At 37.3% G+C, this 24,756-nt stretch overlaps 1 protein-coding gene across 1 annotated transcript in view; it reads left to right on the top strand.

The window, feature by feature from the left end:
• PARD3 (par-3 family cell polarity regulator) overlaps window positions 1-24,756 on the top strand; it is a 411,749-nt gene that overhangs the window by 375,146 nt on the left and 11,847 nt on the right. Inside the window, exon 24 of the mRNA XM_026843423.1 lies at window positions 21,284-21,404. Within this exon, the coding sequence (XP_026699224.1) occupies window positions 21,284-21,404 (121 nt within the window). The remainder of the gene's footprint in view (window positions 1-21,283; window positions 21,405-24,756) is intronic.

Raw genomic sequence — 24,756 nt, 5'->3', positions numbered from 1 at the left:
TCTCCTTTTCCCCCTCAGATTTGTGCATAATTACTTCATCAGCCTTTAAATCTCCTGACATCTCCATAAACATATGTTTGTTCCTCTTCGTCCCCCCTGGAAGTTCCCTTAGCTCTCCGCTAATTTAAATTTACTCTTCTAAAAATTGCTTTCTCCCATGTGAGTTCTCCACAATCTTCATTTGTTTCCTAGCTCATCCGCAGAAAATAAGAGCTGAGAGGCAGAGGTGTCTTGTATAATATCTTTTTTACTTTTACACCAGCTAAAGAATGATCAAGGAGTTCTCAGCCTATTTTCACTGCTGTGCTCTCCTCCTCCCCATTCCCCTCCCCAGCATCCTACAACACTGCTAGGAATTTCCCAGCTTCATTGACTTTCTTCCTTTAGAAGGCAGGTGGTGAGTTGCTATAGAAGGCAAAAACATGAATCTAACCCATGAAGAGCAGATGTGTGTATTGGCCAGCAGTAATAGCCTAAAACCCCTAGAAATCCTTTCCCTTTACTCAGAAACAGCTAATTCATACTACTGTAGTTAACATTTACCTCCTGCAGTGGCCCATTATTGTTTAAAGTCTCTGACACATAAAACCAAAGTCTTTATTTGAGAGGGAGTAAGCAGGGGAAAAATATACATTCCATCCAGCAAATTTGCTCTATTACCATATGTTCTTACTCGTCGGCTTCTTTCCCTGACTTTAAACATGGTTGTAGCACCCAGAGCAGCAGCAGCACCTGCCTCTCCCTGGCTTCCCATGAGCACTCTTAATCGGTTCTACTTCCCACCCCCCTTCTCCATCTCAGCTGCCCTTAGCTTGCTACTGAAGAACAAGGCAAGGAGGCGTAGCATTTCTTTCTTGTTTCTCATCTGCCTTACAAGCATTTTACTTGTATGAAACTCTCCCCTTGTTGTAACAGAGGAGTGAAAAGTCCTTGTGAAGGGATCAGATCTTAGCAAGTTTCTTTAAATTCTGCTTACCAGACACCAGCCTCATCATGTTCCATGCCACCTAAGATTCAGACTGTAGTAATTTAATCGTAACACTCTGCTTTTACCAACTTGGTCAATAACTGAATGATATGAAGGGTCAAGGTTTACAAACTAGTGAACTCTGCTCTGGGATACTGTTGTTCTCCTACTTGCTTTTCCCATTGAAAAGTAATTGCCTTGAGCACCAGAAATGATTGCAGAAGATTACACCTTTTAAAGCAGGCTCAGGATCTAGTTCTGAGGAAGAACACAGCCTGTAAAATGTTGTATGCCTCACCCAGCAATTACTCACTTTGTTGTAGCTAATTTCAGAAAGCATAAATTGCCCATTATTTCTGAAGAGGTGGGGGTTTTTTTTGACCAGCAGTACTGAAAGTGGATGATTTTCCAACAGATTTTCATACGGCTTCCACATAGTCGTACTAATGAGAATTGAAAAGTTTTGGTTCCATTTCTCACATTCTTTTTTACAATTTAAAATGTAATTGTGGCCAAATTTGTTGATGAACAAAGTTTACTAAACCATTGGAACTGCCTAAAACATGTTTTAATTTTTCCATATTAAAGATATTTCATTATGAAGATGTAATTGCAACATATTATCACAGGTCAGGCAAATAAATTCACAACAAAATATTTTAATATGTTAAACAATCTTTTTTCATGTCATTGTTGCCAATTAGCATTGATATCTTCTGTGATAACTCATTACTGGATGTTGCCTCTCATGAGGTGATATATTCTTACTTCTGGTTGAATTTTTGTGTGTATATCACGAAATACCTCATTTCAGTGAAAAAAAATCCAAACTGTATTGGCAAAGAGCTGCCTAAAGCACTTCAATTTCAGTCCTTGAGAGCATGTAGCAATTTGGGAGAGCACAGGTGTTTCTTGAAGTGATCCCAAATGGAACATGTACAGTTCAGGTGAACTGAAATGAACATTTTGATTTAAGGAATAATGAAGTATTTCATTTTGGTAGATAATTTTAGAACAATATTTTTCACCATTTCTGCATCACAGTTTTTTCCATAGCTGCTTCTTTCATGGAAGAATTTAGTATTTCGACTTTTCACTCCAATCTGAATTTTGTACCCTGTAGAAATTCCATTTTTTAACTGGTTTTTGAAATCAGTAACCTCCTGTGCATTTTTTCAGAAGTGGGAGTTATACTGAAAACACTGTCTTTAGGAAAATGGTACATACATCCGTTCATGTAAGCCTTACTATAATGCATTACTACTACAATGTAATTTTAAGAAATTTGATTTTGTTATGCAAAACAAATTCCCTTAAATTATTAAAACCAACATAACTGAGGTAGGATGAAAAGGCTGTGGTACTGTACTGAAATACGTAGCATTCTGCCCTCTTGCATGTCCATGTGAAGATGTAAAGAAGAAAAAGTTTCTCTTATTCTTTTCCTCACACTGCTCCTACTTGTACTGCTCTGAGGTGACAGTGACCATCTCTCACAGAATCACTGTGTTCCACAGGGTGTCCTGAGGTATGTTCAGCCACATGCACTAAGAAAGCGCAAGGCAGGCTGATACCATTCATCGTTGTTTGCTTTTTGGACCCCGTCTGAGGAAGTCTGACCTCAGGGCTTGTGGCAAAGCAGGAATTTGAGAGCAAGGTAGATTATTTGCTAGATATACTGTTAGATAAGAGACACCTCTGAATCTTTCTGAATGGAACTAGAATAGTTGTGATGACATTTGGTTTACCACAGAAAGTGGTTGGTCTGTCCTTCATGGAATATTGAAGGGAAAAGACAATCAGTCAATTTTAAAAGCAGGTATATTTGGACAGTGAAAAGACACAGCACAGTCAGATCCAGAGTACTAGGAGAACAAGAAAATTAAATCGCGCCTAACTCTAAGGGACCATTGTGTTAACACTGAAAAAAAGCATTATCTGAAATGGATTCTAGGATGGCTGAATATCTGAACAGTTGAGCACAGTGTGAGCAAATACCTTGGTGTTTTACACACCAAAGCCTGATTTTATTTTAAGACAGAGTGCAGTGTTTGTCCAAGACTTTCATCTGTCTGCTCATGTTGCAAAGTGGGTGTGCATATGCTAACACATGTATGGCATTGTGCGTTTCCTACATAATTGTTGACATCATCCCCATTTGTTGGATCTGTAAGCCCACACTCACATAATAAAAAGGGAGTAATAATGCTTGAGTGTCTAGTGAGCAGGGGGGTAGGGGAACCAAAAGAAGTTTATTCCCCTGCTCATAAAAATAAAGCTACCTAGGCTCAATAGTTTTTCCATAACAGGCATTAATAGGAACTGACTGATCAGCAATACTACCCATTTCAATCTGGCATTGAATTTCCCAAACCAGAGCTTTTTCATTACCTTAAAAAAAAAAAAAAAAAAAAAAAAAAAAAAAGGGAAAAAAAAGCCCTGTATGCTTATAGGTTAAATCCTACTCCTTTAGTGCCCTGTTCAATACATAATTTTCTCTGTCAGCTCTTTACACTGCAGCATCAGATGGCATGGATCGAAAAAGTAAGTGCCCGAACCCAGAACAACAGAGAGCTATAAGAGATACTTTCAAGTGTAGCCAGTGCCTTACAGAATAATTTAGTTTTCAATTAATACATAGCAGCAAAAGACAGATGGACAAAAGAGAACTAGTATTGTATGTACTGCAATGACCATGAAATATAGAAAAACGCTGACTGACAGAAGATGAGACCTCATTTATCAAGTAATGTGTATTAAACAGATGCTTTCAGAAATTGAGGGGACTATGATTTCTGATTATGGAAGGAAGCAACAAAATACCTGCTGCTTTTGTCCCAGTTCCCTTATGGAAAAGGGAAGAAGCAGGCAGAACCTGTAAAAGGTGACAGCTCCTGTGAAATCTAATCCTGCTGGTTTACCACTGAGAATAATTTTAATTTCCAACTACCAATGGCATTTACTATTCTGTATTTTAAAAATCACCCTTAGCTGGTATTTTTTGACTGCTGATGAGCTTTATTCCATTACTTGCTGGATACTCCCAGCTCCTGTTGACTGCCGGGGGCACTGGGGATACTGCAGCAGTTAAAAAGCGCTCCTCAAAACATGTAAATGCAGGGATGTGCGTGCTGGTTCCTGTACACTGCTTGAAGTCAACTTCTAGCTAGGTTGGTTACCTGGGAAACAGCTGTCAGCACAGTGGAAAGGAATCTATTTAGTGTTGTGGATAGGTGATGGTTTAAAAAAAAAAAAAAGAAAAAGAAAAAGAAAAGAGAAACAACAAAAACCCCCCCACCATTGCTCCATAACTTAGCTTTTTATGTGTATCATGAAAGAAACAGGAGATAGGGTGTACTCGTTAAGAAGTTTGTTAAGAATAAATTGTTGCCCAAACTAAATAGTCTGGAACTGCAGAAATTGCTTCATTTATGGGAAAGGTCTTTTAATAAGGGATTTAAATTTAGTAGTAGCTCAAATTTTGTTTATAACAATAATACTGAAAATAACATAATTTTTGCCAGTTATTTTCAGTTTGTATCCTGCAAGTTTGCCATGACAGAGATTGTTGGCAGTTTTTATCGTCAGGGTTCTTCCAGAAGCATTAGTCTTTAGATCACCCCTCCAGTGAAGTTAAATATTGTTGGATTTTTCAGATAGTGGTTCATAAAGCTGCAGCAGAGATAGGTTAAGAATAGCTTTTCCAAAGTTGTCAGAATTAAGAATTCTTGGCTTCTGCTCTGTGCTCAGATTCACTGACCTGTGTCACATCTCAAAGAAAAAAGCAGAAAAGACAGTGAAATGAGAAAGCTGGTTGTCTTGGCACCAATTATAATGCATTTCTGATGACGTAATGATAATGGAACCATCAAAGCTCCAGTTGTTACCTGTATTGCTGTGAAATTTCCCTCTTTTTAGAGGGGGTTTCATGCTGTTGTTTGGCAGAGGAGGACAACCACATCACTCGAAACTACATAAAAAGTACATGCCTGCCTGTCTTCCTTGTTCATAAATTCCTATTTTAATTATTGGTAATGTTTCAATTTGGTATGAACTCTGAGTATCTCACCACTGATTTGTCTTCCTCATATGACCCAAGGGGGCTTCCAGAGATTCACTGCAGAGTTACTCTCTTATGCTCCTCTTCTGCCTTAACCCTGGGTTCTTTAAGGCTGCCAGAGGAGTTAAGTATTCTCCTTCTGTTGGTGTACAGTGGGCATAGGGACCCATTGAAAAAGCCAGGCTCCTGCGTTTTCCTCTGCCCCATGTCATGTGTCCCTGCCAGTGCTAGTGCTCACAGAGGGATCAGGGAGACGATTTTCCTGAAAGCAAATTATGTGGAAGAAGAGAATAGAAAAGAAATTTTAAAAATAAGGTTTTTCATTTGGCTCCTTGATTTGGATAGACATGTGATTCACGAGCACCTTGTGGCTCGAAGGTTGGGGCAGGAACATTTAGCTACTGAGGGCAGAACATCTTCACAGCAGCCAGCACTTACATCTGTTCAAACCAAGTGTGAAACACGCTGCAGTTATCTTAGACTGTTTTGAGAATCCTAGTCTAAAAATGCCATGCAGTTATTCTACAACAATAATCTCCCAGTCATTTAATTTAATCCTCTAACTAAAGATTTAAGAAATTATTCTTCCCAGGTGTTACAGATACTGAAATTCCAGTTAACTGATGTGAGCATTCCATCAGTTAGCTGATAGGTATACATGTAAAGGCAGTCATAGTATAAACGTATTACAATGCAGGAAGAGTTTCAGATATTGTATAACATATATGTGTTTGTTCATGAGTAAGTGTGACAAAATTGGGCATGGAATAGCTCTGAGCTATTAAATTAAAAGGAAGTCCCCTAGGAGTTGCCAAAGTAAAAGTAAATAACATGTTTGTACCTCCACATATCATGAAATTCTGATTTTTTTCTCAGAACTGTCTTTTGGAAAACTCCATTTAGTCTAACTGTTTAGTTCATCAGCTGGAAAATTATTATCTCAATTACCCATGTGTCCTTGTTCGAAGATCTAATATTTTCCAAGATTAGAAAAGGTATCATGCACCATTAGTCTGGAACACCACTGCTCCATAATGCTCAGTTTCCATTGCTAGTCTTGCTGATCAGTATCCTCAAAACCACAGTCCTTAGCTTAAGTTAAATGTAACTGTCCTGTAGGAAAGATAGGAAAGAAAGGAAGGAAAGGGAAGGAAGGGAGGAAGGAAAAAAAAAATCCTGGAAGCTATTTGAAGGCAACTAAAGTTAGCTAAGAACAGATGATGAGAGGAAATGATGCTAGATGAATGCAGTTTATTTCATGAGTTCATACTTTATAGTTCTAGAAATAAAGATGCTTATCCCAGACAGAGTGTATATGGGGTTTTTTTAAGCAATCTGATGACAACGTTATTGCCTCCATTATCCGTTGTGTGGAAAGAAATTAAGGCTGCCTAAAGGAACTAGGCTGTATCTATTCCTGCAGAAGGAGAAGCCAAATTTAGCACAAGAGCTGTCTATGAGTAAAATGACGTGGCATGGAAAGGTTCCTTCACAGAAGAAGAAAATTTCACATGACTATAAGCATACATTTATGTTAATTAAGAACACATCTAGGGTTGGAGAGGCTTGAGAAATGGATATTACTGTACAGAATATATATGATCACTCTTAAATATGTTGTGCCTGTAACTGCATATTACTATATGCTCCACACTATACTTAGTAAGTCTGTCTGTCAGAAAGCCCTAATTGCTTTATGTGTGAGAACATTAAGCTGCAATAAATTTATATACACAGCTGTTCCATTACTGTGAAACAAGTTTTATCTCCTAATAAATTGATGTTTCTTTTTAGTGTCAACTCAAACCAAAATTTACACCCAAGCAGGTGAACCTTAACATCACATAATTAGTTCGGTGACACCAGTGGTAATAGAGGGTACACACTGTACATCTCTTAAACATATTGATGGAGAAAAGTTTTGACTTCTGTTAATTGTTTCTTGAAAGCTTAATTGTGATTAAGAGCAGCTTTAATTAGAAAAGGAAAAAGAATCATGACCTTTAAATATACACTGCAAATAGCATGTCTGCATTTACAAGGAGTTGCACCATAACGGAAAAAAAACCTTAAAACCTTTTTTAAAAAAGCATTGTGGTTCTGTATGGAGTCACATTTAGGTTAATGGAACAGAAGCTTAGACTGCCCTGGACTTTTGATTAATATTTAATTAATCTTCTGTAGAAGACTCTGATTTGAATTAAACTGGGTACTAATAAAGGAACCAATTCACCAAAGAGTTCACATAAATTTGACCTGCCATTATGAGAATTTAAATTAAAATGACCGAAGTTTTGTTTTCTGCTCATTTTATGCCTGCTTTACATCAAGTGCAAGTAATTTACTAGGAGTGATAGAGCTGGGAGAAATGCGACCTGAATTGGGCACTAGTAATAGAGCCATAGCTGTAATGTAAGACATACCATTTGGTTTATTTTAAATAAGTACCAAGAGCTAATGAGTTGTATTGTTCTCTCAATGCAGGCTTTTACAGCCCTTGCAAAAGAAACAATGACCTGTATACAACCAGGGGAAGTATAGTTGCTTAAATATAATCAGATAACCAGACTTGTGTCGATGTCTTTAGTTGTCTTGTGTTCAGCTGACAGGAGAATGAAAGAAGGAGGCCTTATGTGAGTCTTGAGACTATTACTATTTTATTTGTGCCAATGGCTTAAAATAATATTGTTTGGTAAAAAAAAAAAAAAAAAGTCCCCAGAATGGTTTTGGAGAGCTGTTTTCTCCAAAGAATTTCTCCAAAGAATTTCTCCACAGAATTTCTCCAAGTATCATTTGTAAGGTGACTTTTCTCGTTCAGGTGCCCTGACTTTAGAAGTCTGCTCTGATACCCAATACATCTGGATTTAGGTGTCTCCAGTGTAGTCCTGTATAGCTCAGGTCCCTTTCCAGTCACTGGAGATGCAGGCACTGAGCTGGCCACCGACTGCTGATGTTTGTTGTGGGGAAAAGGACTGTTTCACAAACATGTCTGTGCTCCATTGTGCAAGAGCAAATATGTTCTTAAACTGTAAAATCTTTGGTTAAGGGCTGGTTGTAGGCAGTCTGTGCAGTGTCTGCTGCAGATAGGGTTCTGCTATTTGAGTAGTGCTTAATGATGCAGAAATCTGGCAAAAATAATAAAAAGTAAATAGCAAAAGGGCAGCAAAATCAGATCTTTGTGGGTCCTGCTTCCTAAGGATATTTATCATTCTTTTCTTACATAGGCTCTAATTCCTGGTTTTGGTTTCCCTGAAAAGCGAATTACTGTGCAGCTCAAATGGGAAAATTCATGGGAATTGAACTTTATCTGCATTAGCAGCATGGCAATATAAACTGCTCTCTGGAAGCGATGTCTTGCATTAGTTCACTTTGAAATTTCCCATAGATACTCATGGCGTTTGTTACCTTTTGTAGGGAAGCAGTCATTTTCAGAGGAGGCTAGTGCTTACACAAGTGATGTGCAATGTCTTCTGTTGACCTCTTTGCAGGATCATGGCAATCACACCTGAGAAAAAATACAATGTGACCTGTTGCAATATAACCCTTGAATTGCAAAGACAATGCTACATGATGAGTTTATTTCAGTGATTAAACACCAGTGCAGTTTGGTTGTGATGCTTCATTAGTCTGTCACTTAACAGCTCATTGCATTAATAAGAGTCATGGTATTGAAAAAGATTTTTTTTTTTAAAATAATTGCTTTTAAATTCAAGAGGAAGAATAAAATTGTTTAAATATATTTTTTTTTTAATATTGTTAAACATAACATGGTCTTCTATATAGGCCTCTCAGGCAGTTCAGCCTACTTAGTTTTTTGACTAGTGAAGAATGATCAATGCTAGTAGAAACAAGCTTATAATTTGCATTAAATGGAACTGGCTCTGCAGTGTTGCTTATGTTAATAGCTGCAGTTACTTTGCTTGTAATATTTCATCCTGTCTTTTGGGAGCATGAAAGAGCATTTTGTAGGTATGTATGAAATTCTTCAGGTCATTTGGGTTCATAGTTGTGCAGGCTCACAGATCTGCAGCTTCATTTTCTTCTGCTGGTAGGAGTTACTGTTTGCTGGAAATACCCGAAGGAAACTCTTAAAGAAGATGTGGAAGGCGTTAGAATGTCAGGGTACAACTTAGCTTTCTGTCATTTGTTTAAAAATTATACATTTTTTTGGTGTTGTAACAATTAATTCCTTTTTCTGGAAAGTAGTTATGTATGAACTTTAGATGGACTTAATAGCCGTTTTCCTGGAATATAAATTGCTGCCGTCAGTTGTTTGAAAGATTCCATTTTCATCTCAGTGTGATTCTGTCATCCCACCAATGCCTTCAGAGTCTTAATAAGAGAGGAAGGAAGTGAAAATATCTTAAATAATGAGTAACAATGGCAAATTTTTGGTTTGGGGGGTGTTTTTCATAGACATTTGTTTACTGTATAGATCAAATGTTTAGTGTGTCCTTTGACAAGTTCAGTCCATTAAATGCTTTATTCATGAACTGGGATCAAGGGATTGTCTCAGTTCTAGCCTGCTCTCTCAAATAAGATAATACAAGCATTTTCTATTAAATATTATGCTTTAGAAGAGTGGGGGGTGAAGAAGAAATTCTTTAATCTCTTTGATCAGATTTGAATGGCAGAGAAATCTTACGCATTAATGTTTAAAATTAGAGATTTTATCAGCAATCATTTTAGTAAGTAGAACTTGGGCTGCTGTGCTGAATAAATATACTTCTTAGTACGTGTAATGTGTTGATTTCCCTGGAGTTGCTCTTTAATTCATTGTAGAGAAAGAATGAAGAACTAGTAAATAACAAAAAGAAGAACCTGAGTGATACTGCTGTAAGCAAACATGTTTAAATTGGTGTGACATGGATCCTTCTGGTAGCCCAGGGATAACTTACCAGATCATTTCTATAAGCAAATTGTTTCACAATCAATCCCTGAATTTCATACTGGTAACAAGAAGCTTAGAGCTCAAAATTATTCATTATTTCCCTAAAACCTTTTCAAAACTCTTGGTCAGATCTTCAGACGCCTATAAACTCTCAAAGTTCGGTTGGATTCAATGGGTGTAGACAGGTTTGTACTAGTTAAGGCTCAAGCCCAACATTACGTTTTAGAGCTCCGTATGGGAACTGGCATTGCCGTTCTTTAGTTAGAATCACATATGTAGCAATTTCCATTTCAGTGAAGCTTATGAATTAGAAATCTCACTTTTTTAATAGCATTCGGGAAATAATTTCTGGTTTCTATACAGGGACTCATAAAGTGAGCGCATGTCAGACGCTCCAACGGCAGCAGAAGGTTCTGGTTTGCAGCAGTGCTTTTGCTGCTGGGCCTCCTGCCTGAAGTGTCTGAAATAGAACTACAGTACAATTTATTAAATGGATTATCATGCTCTAGAAGAAAAACCATTTTTATGTTTGCATGATCTGACTGATGATTTGTGCCATGTGACTGATCTGTTATATTTTGGGATATCTGGCCAGTACAAGTTTGAATGGCACTAATGTGTGCTGCACAGCCATGCTTAATATCTTCAAAACTTTTTTTAGCGCTTGCCACTTGGACTGAAATCTTCCTAATTAAAGATGTCAAAATAAACCAGTGTCTTAGAAATCCAACTGAAACTAGGTAATGATCACAAAATAAAGTGATATCAGTTTGGATATATTTTAACATGATGTCAAAACACATTTTCATCAAGATCCCCAGAGACACCATTATGGTGTCGAAATGAAACATTATCAACCTAAGACTACAAGAATAACAACATGAAATAATACCATTGTAACTTTGTAATGTAATGACAATATCATGCAAAATAAATTTGACGTACTAAGTGGAATTACTTATTATACATATTTCATTTCTTTCTGTTTACTAAAAAACATATGGCAGTTATGTTACTCAAGAAAACCTTATAGCATTTGCATAGCATTTGCTGAAGTAAAGTGAAAGTTGAAATACAAATTAGCCATACTGAGGAGATCTTAACCACAGAAGCTGTTATGTTGCAATTCTTGGCTTATCTCAGACATGGCTATACATGTCTGTATGTTTCAGAAACTAAAAATCTTAGGGTTTTATCCTATAAAGGAGAATTTCAAACAGTACATAATGTACTCTATAAAGAACCATTAAAATTACGGTAAATGAGAACTGTTCGTTATATAGACTTTATGCTGGGGTCTCAAATCACTTCTTAAGGAAGGCTAAGTGGATATGTGAACACAAACACAGAGAGGCTAAGTGACTTAGACAATTTTATTCTAATTCATTTTTCTGCCTAAGTAATTAATTAAACTGTTGCGTTAAACTGCCATGCCAGCTGATCATCACCTTCTACCAGGCATTCCTAGTACTAGATTTTCTTAGGATGATTCATTTTTCACCTACCTTGAGCCCAAATTAGCCATCTAGAGTGGGATTCATATGCCCTAATATAGTTGTCTAAAGCTACACATCTAAGCCTGAGCTCATCCCTCTAGTCTTTGTCAATGAAGAAAAGTAATGAGCTCTCGAGGGTAATTGCATCCTAAGATGGCTGCTGTGTATTCCTGTCTGGAGTAAATTTTTTTCTCTTATTTCCCTTAGAAAGAGTCTATATGGGTAGTTTTAACTATATGCCTGCCTTTTAGATGATTAAAATTGGTTGAGAAAAATCCAGTTTTACCTTTGCCTGGTAAATAAAGTAGCTTTCCTGTAGCCTTTATCAGGCTAACTGTCTCGGTAAACCACTGGAGTAGTATTACAAGTAAATGTATTTCTTCTGCAGCAAAAGAAATACATACTCTTGGGTATCTGAAATCTGCACTTGGATTGAGACTAAGCCAAACAACACTAAATATCAGAATTCAGGATTTCTAATCCACTGTTTCAAAACACAGCAATTACTGAGCATATACATAGCAATTACTCAGCAATTACTGAGCATCCAGTGCAGGACATTTTTAACGTTTCCAAGAGGAAAAAGAAGTAAAATAACTTGAAAATACCTTAAGTAGTAAAAGTTGAGTTTCAGCTGACTTACTAAATAACCAGCTGAATTTCTGAAAAAAAGGTAAGTGCTGTTCTTGTCTCTCTTGCCTGGAATTGATTAATGTAACTGTAATTTTATGTCAATATCTAATTTTAAAGTTAATCAAGACAGTGGCATGGTAAAGCACAGTTAAAACATATATTTATTAAATCCTGCATCTTTACAATAAAATGCAGAAAGGATTTATCCAGAAATCAGTTGTTTTGCAAAATATCATTTTGAGATTTTTTAAATCTCTATATGCAAATAATATTTAATTAAAAATCTTAATTAGTTTTTGTGCTAATCAGTATAAATCTTAGCGACCAGCTTTCGTAAGAAGGCATCAGCTATGTGAATTCAGGCACCAATTCAAGTAATCAATCTTAGCTTTGATTTTCATTTTTTCTTGGTTGAGTCATATGGGAAACTGCGTGCACAGGCACTAGATGATGAAATTCTTAACAGTAAGCTCAGATTTAAAGTTTTATTTAAAGGTTTCAGATTATTTAGTGCCAAAAATAAAATGGTGATTCCACATTCCTCTGTGTTTTATATAGAATTTCTGATCTACTACTGATGCTCCTAGCAGAGAGAATCTTCCCAGGTTTTGGATTTGGGAAACCATGTGAAGCTTTGACGTAGCCTTTATATCCTTAGGCCAGTCATTTTTGTTTGTTTGTTTTTAATGGACAACTTCCCATTTTGCACTTGGAAATTAGCCTATAGTTAGAGTAAGATATAACATAAAATCAATCAAAATATTATTTAGAGATTTATAATGCAATAACCCCTCTGTCAAAGAACAGAAATAATTATACTATAATTATGTTAGTGGCTGGTAAGGACTGTGGGAGCCATGTGACCTTTGCATAATGTATTATCTTTTTAAATGTTTGGGCATCCTAAAGAGATGTCTTTGTCTATACATCACTGTTTGTCTAGTGGAGTACTGCTTGATACTGTAGTTTTAATTGTACTTTGAAGTAAGATGCTATTTTTAGTGAGGGCAAGTGTTCACAAGAGTCAAAACCATTCTGGTTTGTTTTGCTAGTTGCAACACCGTGATACCTGTTTCCTAAGCAATTTCTGTGGTTAAAGAGAAATAAACTAACATGAAATGTTTTTTGGGTTTCCAGTATAACTTGTGTCAGTGCATTAAGCAAGACCCAAATACCTTTTAAAGAATTTTTTTTGCACTGAAACAGAGATACATTTCACCATGTATAAACACAGTGTAATAGTGTGTTATTTGAATAAAATATTACTCATTTTTTATGAATTCTGAAAATCAAATGGTACAATCAGGATCTCTTTTTTTTCTATTTTTTGATGTCTAAACTCCTTCCATGAAGAGGCACAGGTTTTTTCTCCAGTCTTGTGCTGGCTAGAGTTGGGCTCTGAAGCAGATTTTATACTGTAAAACATAGCGTCACCACATGGCAGTAGCTGAATCATGTAAAGTGTGCTAGAATGAGCTGGGTTATACCTATGTAACAACATTCACACTACACAGGTGAAGTTGCCTATGAACAGATACTCCTTTTTGTAATCAACTGCCATGTTTTAAGAAGGGACTGTTCCCTTGCTACTTGTTGCTGCCCCTCTGCTGAAGGTTTCTGCCCCCAGGTCTCATCCGGAGAGGAGATCAGAGGGAACTCTCCCTAAATAGCTTCCAGCAAAGCGGCTGTATTAGCTTTGTTTAAGACAAAGGCTGGCATGGCCTGAAGCCCACTAGGGATCTCTCTGATGATCCCTTCTGCTGGCACAGGAATGGCCAGCTAGGTCCAGGAGAGGATTTCTTCTCTGTGGCCTTTGTTAAATGTCTTTATATTACTGTGACAGGCAATCCTCCTCATGTTGACACAAAATAGCCTGTGATGCCTAATTGTGGATGTTCATCAGACCTAACAGTACTGGAGCCATCACTGTCTGTTCTGCTTAGGATAGAAAAATACTTAGAAGGTCAGAGCCCACTTCTCTCTGCCTGCCTTTGAAGTAATTTTATATTTCATTTAGAATCAAGAATGAAAATTTCTCCCTTGCTTGATCACCAGGATTTTTATTTTTATTTTCCTTTTCCATGATTATTAAATCTTTGTATGTGTGTTTCTGCCATTTCCTTAACACCTTCATAAGAAATTCACAGTTAGGTGTCATGTATTTTCTTTGAAGTTACATGTGGTGTTCTGTTTTGTTTTTTGGGGTTTTTTTGGGTTTTTTTGGTTTTTTTTTTTGTAACTCCAAAAACGCAATACCCTATGACAATGGCTGTAACAAGTTGTGCGTGGCTGAAAATTGGCTTGGCTTATATCTGCAAAATCTAACAGCTCCAAAGTAAGACTTAGACTGTGATATCACAGTAGCTGAGTATCTGTTTTCAGATGTTTATAGCAAGCTCCTAAAATCTCTGCTTTTCTTTTTAGTAGTATTCCCCTGAAAAGTAAGACTGGATTTCTGTCTCTGGTGTGCAGGCTCTGACAGGCTAATAAGGAAGAGTAATGGTGGCAATAAAAAGGGTCTTGGGTGCATTCTTCAGATTTCACTGGTTGTAAAATGATGGTCCTGCTACAGAAGGGCCACAGAGGGACTCAAAGTGAAATCTAGTCTGGAGAGTTTGAAAAGGCTGTTGTGGTGAAGTGACCTCCCTATCAGCTCCAGCTCTCCACGTTGTTTATGGCCATCGCATCAGAAGCAAGTGCCGAATTAAGAGCATTTGAGACTCTATTTTTTTTACCAGAGAATAGAGATGTATGGGTTTTTTTAAATTATTTGCTCAGTTGAAATTGGTGTGAAATGATCAACAAATCATAATGTCAATATTTGGAAATTAATTCCTTTCACTGAAGAAAGCGAGTGTGTTTGGGGACTTGCATAACTTCTTTGTGGTATTAGAGTTGATGACTACCACTGTGAAAGTAAACTGGAAATGACAGAAAACTTCCTGATGAGCTGATTTCACATGCATACATATTGACATAAATCCTAGGTTTTAAATCCTTGTTTTGATGGAATTAATATGCTGAAGTGTGCAGGTATGCGTACAGGTAACGTGTTAGATCATGCCTGTCACATTAAGCCAATCCCTGTATTTAGCTGCCTTTAAAAACGGCAGACTTTAAAGGATATATCATGCTCTATATTCATTTAGCAAATATGTAATGGCAAGAGAGAAGGATTTTTACAACCTCATGAACAGTAGAAATAAGCCAAGATTGAAAGAGATCTGGGGAAAAAAAAATAAGATAGGATGCATACCCTTCAGCATGCAGGAAGCTGCCCTTGTTAGAAACTAACTTTGCATGCATAATTAATTTGAGCAGCACATTCCGTTTCTTACAACTAGACGAGAAATTGAATTCAGGTGTTTGGTGAACATATGGGGGATTTACTGTGAATTTATGACCTGTGGTTTGAGTGTAAAACCCCAAGATACTAGCTGATAAAACTTAATGAAGCTTGTGCAGAGAAGCTATTTTTATTTGCAGTTTTGTAATTGATACATTTTGGGGCTTTTACACCTCTCCCCCACCTTTTAATCCATTATTCCCAATAAATTATTTGACACTTAAGAAAAACAAAAATAGTGTAGGATGAACCTTTCTATGCCTCCCTCCAGGTTATAACTGCCCCATGTTACAAGTAAATTTGTAGTCTAACAAATTTGATCTCTTGCTTAGCTGATTTTTTTCTCAGACTGACTATAGCAATTCTGTAATCACACAACAGCTCTTTTATACAACACCGGCCATGGTTGCTCCTGTTTGTGTACCACATCAATATGTGGTAATATCTGTGTGTTCGTGGAAAATGTATTCCCTGGTGTCTCAGAAAAGGACCGTGTGTAGGGCACACTGGAATGAGAGGACCAGCCAAATGGTTACCCTAATGTAAGCTTGAGGACTGGTATTTAGATGTCAAAAAATAAACCATAGAAAAAAATAATAGGAAAGGACCAACCTGCTGCTGGCAACCTGGTGACAGGAAGGAGATGGTGCAAACTCTGCCGCTGCTCAGCCTCATCAGCCCCGCGGTGTGTGGGCACAGTCATCTGTGTCACTGACGATTAACAAATCTGTTTAAAGTGAACAGACCAGCAGACCGTGCATTGGAGTACGGTGCTAACTTTAAGCCTGGTAAAGGCCATACTTTCATTTTATTTTACATCCATGGCTTTTTGCAACAACTTGACAGTTTCTGCTTATCCACCCTCAAGGGCCATCCAAAACAGACAAATCCATCTGCTTGGAGTAAGCACCATGGCAAGAGAGTGCTCGAGTTTCATTAAATGTAGCAGAAGCTTTTATATTAGATTATAAACACTCTGCTTTCTGTTGGGCTGTTTTCATCCTGCTCAAATCATGAAGGAAGAGACTAAATTTTGTAGACACTGAGCTGGTTCTGAACTTTGGCAAGGATGCATGCTGCCAACTAAGGCATGGCCACCAGAGTGAGAACATCGTTAATCCACAACGGGATGGAAATAAATTCTTTTTCCGCTCCTGTCCACCTGTAGGCACAGGTAGATTAAAATTCAGCTCTTGATTTTTAATATGATGCGAGTAATCTGTCCAAATGGAAAGGAATTTATTTTATACAAATAGGTGATAGTTATTTGCCAGCTTGATGTAAATAAGAACCCATCTGTGTTTTATAACTGCTATCCAGAGATCTAAGCAGCTGGTCAGACCAGTGAGTCCCTGGCAGCTCCAATCTGTGTTAAAAGATTTCAAGGTGTAAAGAACACTGTTTGTTTACTAACCTTTTGGTTATTCTAGTCATGTTGCAACTGCCTGGTGATGTTGTTAAGACCCTTTTCCATGCTTTTGCAGGCCAGTAAATTTTTTTCCAAAGCTTTAGTCATCCCTGTTCAGTAACGTGTTTGTATCTACTTTATCACACTAAAAATCTGTCTGTTTTGAAAGGATTACAACTCTGTACATGAGTGCATGACATCACACTGAGACATTGCTTAATGATCTGAGACTCTGATGGTCATTGCTGCGGTTGTTTGTTTCTGGAAGTATCTGACAGCTCTGGCCTATCTAAGCCTTGCTTACAGTTGCATTTTTAGCCCGTGCTGGCAGTCATGTGTTTTAAAGCAGCACTCACAAAATAGCTGATTGTGAAATGTGCCATCTGCAGATGGAAGGCAATGGGATGCCAAGTAGAGATGTGATACAAGGAAGCCCAGCTGCTTTGCAGTCCAAGTTAACTTTGGCCCTAAAAGCCTTTCCTTGATTTTTATGTCTTTTAAGAACATTTAATAATGACAGCACTTTGAAAGAACAACATCACTTGCATCTGATGCTAGGAGATGCTTATTATCTTCTGCAAGTTCACAGCCATCCTGTTGTTAAGTAGGCACAGGGAAAGGTTGTCTGGGCAAGGTATGGTTACCGTAGAGAGTTGTAATTCCAGTTTTGCTAAAATGTTTAAAACTAGCGTAGGTCAAATCTTCAATAAACTTTGAATGGTTTTTCAAGTTAAACTTCTTCCTTCCTGACAACGGCCCTGAATTCTTTAAGGTGAATTTGTCTTCAGATTTTCAGTTAATATGAATGAAAAACTCAAACAAAACATGGTGCATTTAATTAAACATTTGAGGACTTGCGCCATACATCTGCAAAAGTCAAAAGGGAATTTAAGCATCAGGAACACCTGCAGTCCTGCAACCTAGTAGTCTGTTGATATGACCCTACTCTCTTGGATGAATTTATCCAATAAATTGCTTTAGACTGCCTAAAGGACTCTTCACACTGGACATAATTTGTTTACATCTCTCCCAAGGGATAATGGTGTGACTTACATAAATAGTTGTAGATAAAAGAGAACATCGCAGGACCTGAAAAGGAATAAATTTAGGTTTGCGCTTTTAGGTTTGCACTCCAAAATTTTATTTGTAATGACTTTTTATTGTGACTGGGGTTTTTGCATTTCCCTCCTTCTAGAAGTAGTGATTGTTGGCTGGGAGTTGAATGACATATCATTTGGGTGTACAAAGTGTTCCCTGAATGCAGTGTGAGTACGGTGAGAGACATTAAAAACATAGCACAGATTATAAAATTAACTGGATGAAGAGAGGCGAGAGGCATGGAAAGAAATGGGAGACAGCATGGCAGGCCAGGATGGAGGTGTGCAAGCCTTCACTGGTGCAAAGTTTAGGGCAGCTGAGTAATTTAACCTAGAGAATCAGAACAAGGTTGAGAAGAAAATGGAAACAAAAGGAAGTCAACATGAAATATAGTCTAAGCCTTTAAATAATCTTTTATTACAAGTATCTTAGCCCCTCCTTAGCTGCCTTTCTTTTCCCTTTTCCTCTTCTAAATAAAAATGTTTAATTTTTTAAATTATTACTATAAAACCACTGATTTGACCTCACTTTCTATGTCTCACAGACTTTCTGAGCACAAAGAGATTTGAATAGATACAGAAGTGGCTTTGTCTTTTAATTTAGCTCTTTCTTCTCTGTGAAATAGGCCTTTTATAATTCACTTCTTTTGCAGTTTTTAAAATTTGGGTCATGTCCCTTGCTTTTCAGAAGAAATAGAAATATTGCTAGAAGCTTTATCTTTCCTGCCATTATCAAACCTTTTAATAACTTTGAGTAATCTTTTTCTTTTTCTTTTTCTTTTTCTTTTTCTTTTTCTTTTTCTTTTTCTTTTTCTTTTTCTTTTTCTTTTTCTTTTTCTTTTTCTTTTCCTTTTCCTTTTTCTTTTCCTTTTTCTTTTTCTTTTTCTTTTTCTTTTTTTTTTGTCCTAGAAGAAGTTCTTCTTAGGTCTGGAGACAAGTTAATCATAAATCCCAGGGTCCTCTCTGTCCTTTGTTGTTTCATCTCTGCAGCATAAAGGGTGTCAAATTCATGCATTTGCTCTTCAGGAGGAGACATACATTTTGGCTTCATGGCATGGACACTATGCATTTGCTTGCTATCCCTCTGTTGTTATAGTTGTTTTAATGAGGAGCAATCAGAAATGTGAAGTCCTCAGATCTGTAATAACCCTTCCAGTAGCCCGTTTTGGGGCTGGTAGAATGTGTCTGTTCCCTATAAGCACAAGATTTAGTGCAGTGCTTTTGGGGTTTACCTTCTATTTTTCTTTGCCATTGGATAATTGCTCCACTGTCACTTTTGCCCTGTGATCCCTTACAGTTTGAAACAACCTTGATTAAGGAAGGCTGATTATTTAGTGGTCATCTTGAGTACTTCAAGGTGTCTACAGATGGTGTTTTCCTAGTAGTTTTGTACCAAAGTTCAGTGGCATTTCTCTTTCAAACATATGTTCTTATACCTGAAATACTAATATGTGAAGTATTTTGCTACTTTTATGTGCAATTTATCTTACAGAAAACACAGTGTACAAAGTATTGGACTACTTGTTTGTTAGATTAACAATATCAATTTTAAAAATCAACAGACCATTTTAAAGTATTTTGTATGTCTTGTACCAGATTGCGATAACTGCATTTAAAATGTGCAGTGTATAGCAATGCATGGGAAAAAACAAGTAGTTGTATAGTAAATCTGGGCAGAATTTGAAAATAAGGAATAGATTTACATAACATAAAACTGCAAGTGGAGATAAGCCATTTCACAAAATTAAGTCAAATTAAGGAAATAAATTTAGCAACACACCTACAATGAAGTGGAGATTTTGAAAATGACACAATGTTTTATTTCCACCTCTTCTACATAAAGCTTTCTTTTAATTGTACTTTTCAAAATGGTAATTTGCACATGGAAATTGTCCTACCCTACAAATAAAGCATTTCTTAAAGCCCCCATTTGCAAAAACAATGAAAGAAAAAACTTCCCTAAGTTCCTTCCTTTTCTTTGCCTTTGGTTTCAAAGAAAAGAATAAAACCCCATACCTCTTCAAAAATTAGTCTTTGCTAGAACCATGCAAGTTTTTCTGTTTCGTTAACCAAGCACCGATAAGCTCCATTTAATGGCACTGAAAAGAGTGGGAGGTAACGTCTCAAATATCTACAGCCTCCAATCCACTGCACCTACCAGTCCCAAAGGATGTGGAAAACAGTCACAAATGGACTCCAGAATCATCTCTTTTCATATGAGAGAAGTCATGGGATATAAATTCACTGTGTTTTATTGTACCCTGTGTCTAAGAATGGGAAGCTATGGAATTGCTTTCCATTGTCTCCCTGCAGATTTCTCTTTTGAAACAACGTAATAGCTGACCATTCCTCATCAGCTCTTTTGAAATAAACGATGAGATGCAGGGCTTAAGAAGGCCATAGTAGGGGATTAAACTGCTTCTGGTTAGTCTTGATATAATATATTTGTTTGTCAGGCTTCCTGTGATTCCCGCATTAACATGTTTGAAATACAGTGGGGGTTGTAGGGGTCAGGTGTGAGCCGCACAGCTGGAAAAATGGCAACGAGATTAATAAATATCCACTTTCCCTCTGTCCTGTGAAAGAAGCTGTTCTGTGCATATTTCATTATGGTTTCGCATAAACCTGTGCTATGAAAAGCAGATTACCTGTGATAGGCGTTGTGGAAGAATTTATGGGTTTGAAGAATTTGAGGTTCTGGGTGTAATGTTATGTAGTGGTACCTCTGGGGCTGAGCCCTCCCCAGCCCACCAGTGTCCGTGGAGCATCAGCCAGTGCCGGTCTGCTGCCCAGATGCATTCCTGCTTATAGCACTGTCAAGTGGATTGCTTTTTACTGGCCCCCAAGCCCTTTAATGCTTTCAGACTGATCAGTTTAAAACACTTGTTAAAAACAGAACTAAGGGATGACAGGCTCTTATTGATTGAGGAAAATAATCAAATTTTCTATAGGTAGGGTCTTCAGATGTTGTAATGAATTTGATGTGAATAAGGATCTGACAGTACTACAATTTATTGATTGTGAAAAAGTATCTTTCATGTTTATTCAGTAGCAGAGATCATTAGTACTTTTCTCTTAATTTGCCTTTATGTTAAGCCTGACACTAACACATACGTTCTTCTTCATTTCTAGAATTAACATGGACTGAAAAGATGCTAGATTTTTAGAAATTAGCCTTATCCGTCTTATCCTTACACCATCTGAAGCTTCTTTATAAATCAAACAGCATTAATCACCTTTTAAAAATTGAAGATCTTTGTATTAAATGCTTGGTAGTTATTTCTAAGTCTGTACTCCTGCACTGTAGCAGCAGTCCCATGCTAAGAAATTAGTCACAGATGGCAGTTCCCAACTGTATTGATCATTTCCATCCTCCCTGTTTTAGCAACAGATCAACCCCTAACAATCATGACCGGATACAGCGCCTGAGACAAGAGTTTCAGCAAGCAAAGCAAGATGAGGATGTGGAAGACAGGAGACGTACTTACAGTTTTGAGCAGCCATGGGTAAGTGTACGGAGCCTGCCAAATCTGGAGAGATTGGCTGACTCCTGCTGTCCCCAGGCCGGTTGGAAGCAGACCGATAGGACGCACGGTCCTCTGCCTCCACACTTCTGCCTTTTCTGTTATCCCCATTTTTGGTTTAGTGATGTTTATTTCATTTTTAAATTTCTTCAGCCATATGTCCTATGTGCATATAGCATTATTTGTTCTGTGTTTAAACTGTTGACTCCGTGAGTTACTACTTGGATTTTTTTTTTCCTCAATGTCAATTATTCTGAAATTTTCTAGGAAAAGTGGAATAAAACACATATTAACAAAAAATAATTTAGAGGAAACATGTAACCTTGTAAATGGTATTTTCTCTGAAACAATAAAACTGATTACTTCTTTTCCTTAAGAGAAAGAGCTATGTATTTTCACAGTGAAAAAGGAGAGATACGCATAATAGCATGCTTAACAATAGTACCCCTTTGCCACTTACATTAGCCGAGACAGTCTGTCTCGAGATATTTGTCCTAACTGATCATTTAAATCCTGTTCAATCTGATCTAGTGATGTGATACAATTATGTAAATCCATGTGCTTATCTTGTTTAACATAATTGAATGAATCATTGTTGCTTTTTAATCAATTACATATCCTAAATTAGGATCCTTTAGATATGGGACAAATATTTTACTGTATTTTTGTTTGCAATTCCACAATAAAGACAGTGAACAATTTGTTTGTGTACCCAAAAAAGTGGGAGATGTGTGATGACAGCTGTAGAATCTCTCACAGCTCCTCTAAAGTGGGTGTAGGTGATGGGTTATTGTTACTCAGCATTATGATGCACACGAGACTGAGGTGGAAATACCCAAAGATCTGCATCTGTGTGTATGAAGTCACTGAGAACAACCTAGGTAATATCATAATGCATAAGTCATCTTTGGTGGCCTATTGTGGTGGATATAGAAGATTTTTTAACTTTTGTTGGGTCTTTGTGTCCTTGTCCATCTCAAACTCATGAATTTGAACTTGTGGTATTTTTGACATGCAGCATGGAGAGGAACAAAGGTAAATGTATCCCTAAATGACCTAACACTGATTAACATACTGTATCAGGATATAGGCTTCTCTTTTCCCATGTTAGAAAACCTCTAACCTTCTCTGAAATTGAACAAATAAAATAAACATTTTTTTAGGACCAGATGTTTTTTGACTTGATGTGGTGAAGATAATGTGATAGCTCATCACAGTTATAGTGTAGCAGTTTTGGGACGAAAGAGGGCTGGGTGTTGGAGGTACTTTCTGTTGTGCATTATCAACTGCTGTTTAGTCTCCAGATGAGAGATTTGAGCAGCATTCTTGGGAAAACTGTATGAGAAAAACTTGCACTCTTGAAGACTTGGGAACTTAACTACTGAAGGTCATGGGCCAAATTGTTGTATATCTAAATGCCATAGCAACTTTAGACAGGCAACTTGGATTTTATTATACTTTCTTGTAATGAGCGAGGAGGGAATTATTTGGATGACAGGCTGATTAACTTAGGAATGGAATAATTTCCTAAATTGTGGGTCAGAACACTGACCTTTCCTTTTTCTCTTATTCAAACAAATGGGATCTCTCTGTTTACTCCCCTTCTACAGATCATGCAAATGAGCCTGAAGTGAGTAATTCAGCTTAATGTATTAATATTAATTCTGAAGCTTATTGTTGCTTTTGTAGGAGCTGCTCTGTTGTTAAATACATAGGTGGCCAACTGTTTTATTTTAGATAAGTACTTTACAAAAAAATTGGCCCAGAGTATTTTTGAATTATAATTTATTTTTTTTCCGTCCTGTACTCCAGCCTTTCAAGATCACAATACTTGGAAAGGATAAAGCAATGATCTCATCCATTTCAGCAGTTCACAGTCATATCAGTGTTAAGGAGCCATAACCCTTTCTCTTATAGGGTGTGCGTTACTTTAACATATTAGTCTAAAATGATGGACTTTGTTAAGGCACCCTCTCAAAACAGATCGAGATGTATTATTAAATGCCAGTGACACAAAAAAATGCAAGAGCGGTTTATAATACATATGCAGGAAAAGTACTTAGATACATTCATCAACGTCTTTTCAGTCTTCTCCATCTGTAAGCTCTTGGTTACAAACTGCAGCAGTGAAAAGTGCACCTGTACATGGACTGTTGTTGAAAAGTGTGTTTTCACCTAAGGGAGATGGGTTGCACACCCTACATAAACAAAAGGCTTTACATCCAGAGAAGCCTCTGAGTCAGATGTCAGCAGCCAACTCTGACCTGGTTTGGACAGAAAGAGGGGTAAAACCCATCCACTGAGAAGTCTGTGCTATGAGGTGATAAGTAGTTTGCATTTCTCATTAACAAGTTGATGGGAGGGTTGAGGATAGGGAACAAAGTGCTGATGTGATGTGGGACTATTGGGTACTTTAAGGAAGTGTAAATGAATAGAAAAGTTTGCAGTGTAAGTAATAGATACTGATGGAAATCTGGCAACTCAGGATATTCAGAGGTGCTCAATAGCTCAGAAACCTGCTAATATATTATCAGAATGATCCTATGAACATCACCAACTCCATTCCATCCCGGACTATTAATGGCCTGTGACACAGGGTTCTGGTTACCTGTGATGAATACCTTCAGTCTTCTCCACGTGTTGGCGGCAGATCTCCATGCCACGGAGCACTGCATCATGCTGGCTGTAAGCAATAACTGTGGCAGAGACCAGTGGCGGACCCCATCCCTTTCTGTCTGCGCACATCGGGTGAAGGCTGTTTCTCTGGAGATGAGCAATGTGACAGAGCTGGACGTTTTGCCTGGCTGTGTTTGCCCTGCCAGTAAACAAAATACTTGACTGCCTATGAGTGTTCATACAGCATCAGGCAGCTTAACAGACACAAAAAGTGATAGTGCTGGAATGAGATGACACCGTCTATTAAGCAGCGTAACATTTCTGCTCAAGGCCATTTGAATGACACACTGTTAAGGTTTAATAACTGACTAACTATTGCAACATCAAGCCATCTCTAAAACCCAGTAGTTCAGCAACTGAGTCACAGCTGTATGAAAAGGTTTTTACATTTGTTTATTTTAAGATAACTTTCTCAGGCTTAATAATTTTTTTCCTCTTACATGGCTTTTTTATTTTTCATGTTTCAAAAAACAAGGTACAAGAGGGTTTCAAGGGCAATACTGCATGCCTGATGTACACAGGGAAAACAAAACAAAACAAAAGATTAATTTATTTTAATCCTGCTGTTGTTAATTCCAGTCAGAGTTTGTAGAAACGTGTATCTGGGCATGTAGAATTGCGTGGAATCACAGTATGTCTGCTAATATTTAAGGCCCTT

The sequence above is a fragment of the Athene cunicularia genome (assembly GCF_003259725.1).
Source record: "Athene cunicularia isolate RWA chromosome 2 unlocalized genomic scaffold, athCun1 chr2_part1, whole genome shotgun sequence".
Classification (NCBI taxonomy): domain Eukaryota; kingdom Metazoa; phylum Chordata; class Aves; order Strigiformes; family Strigidae; genus Athene; species Athene cunicularia.
Note: the sequence above shows the minus strand (reverse complement) of the source record. Positions and strands in the feature narration are given on the sequence as shown.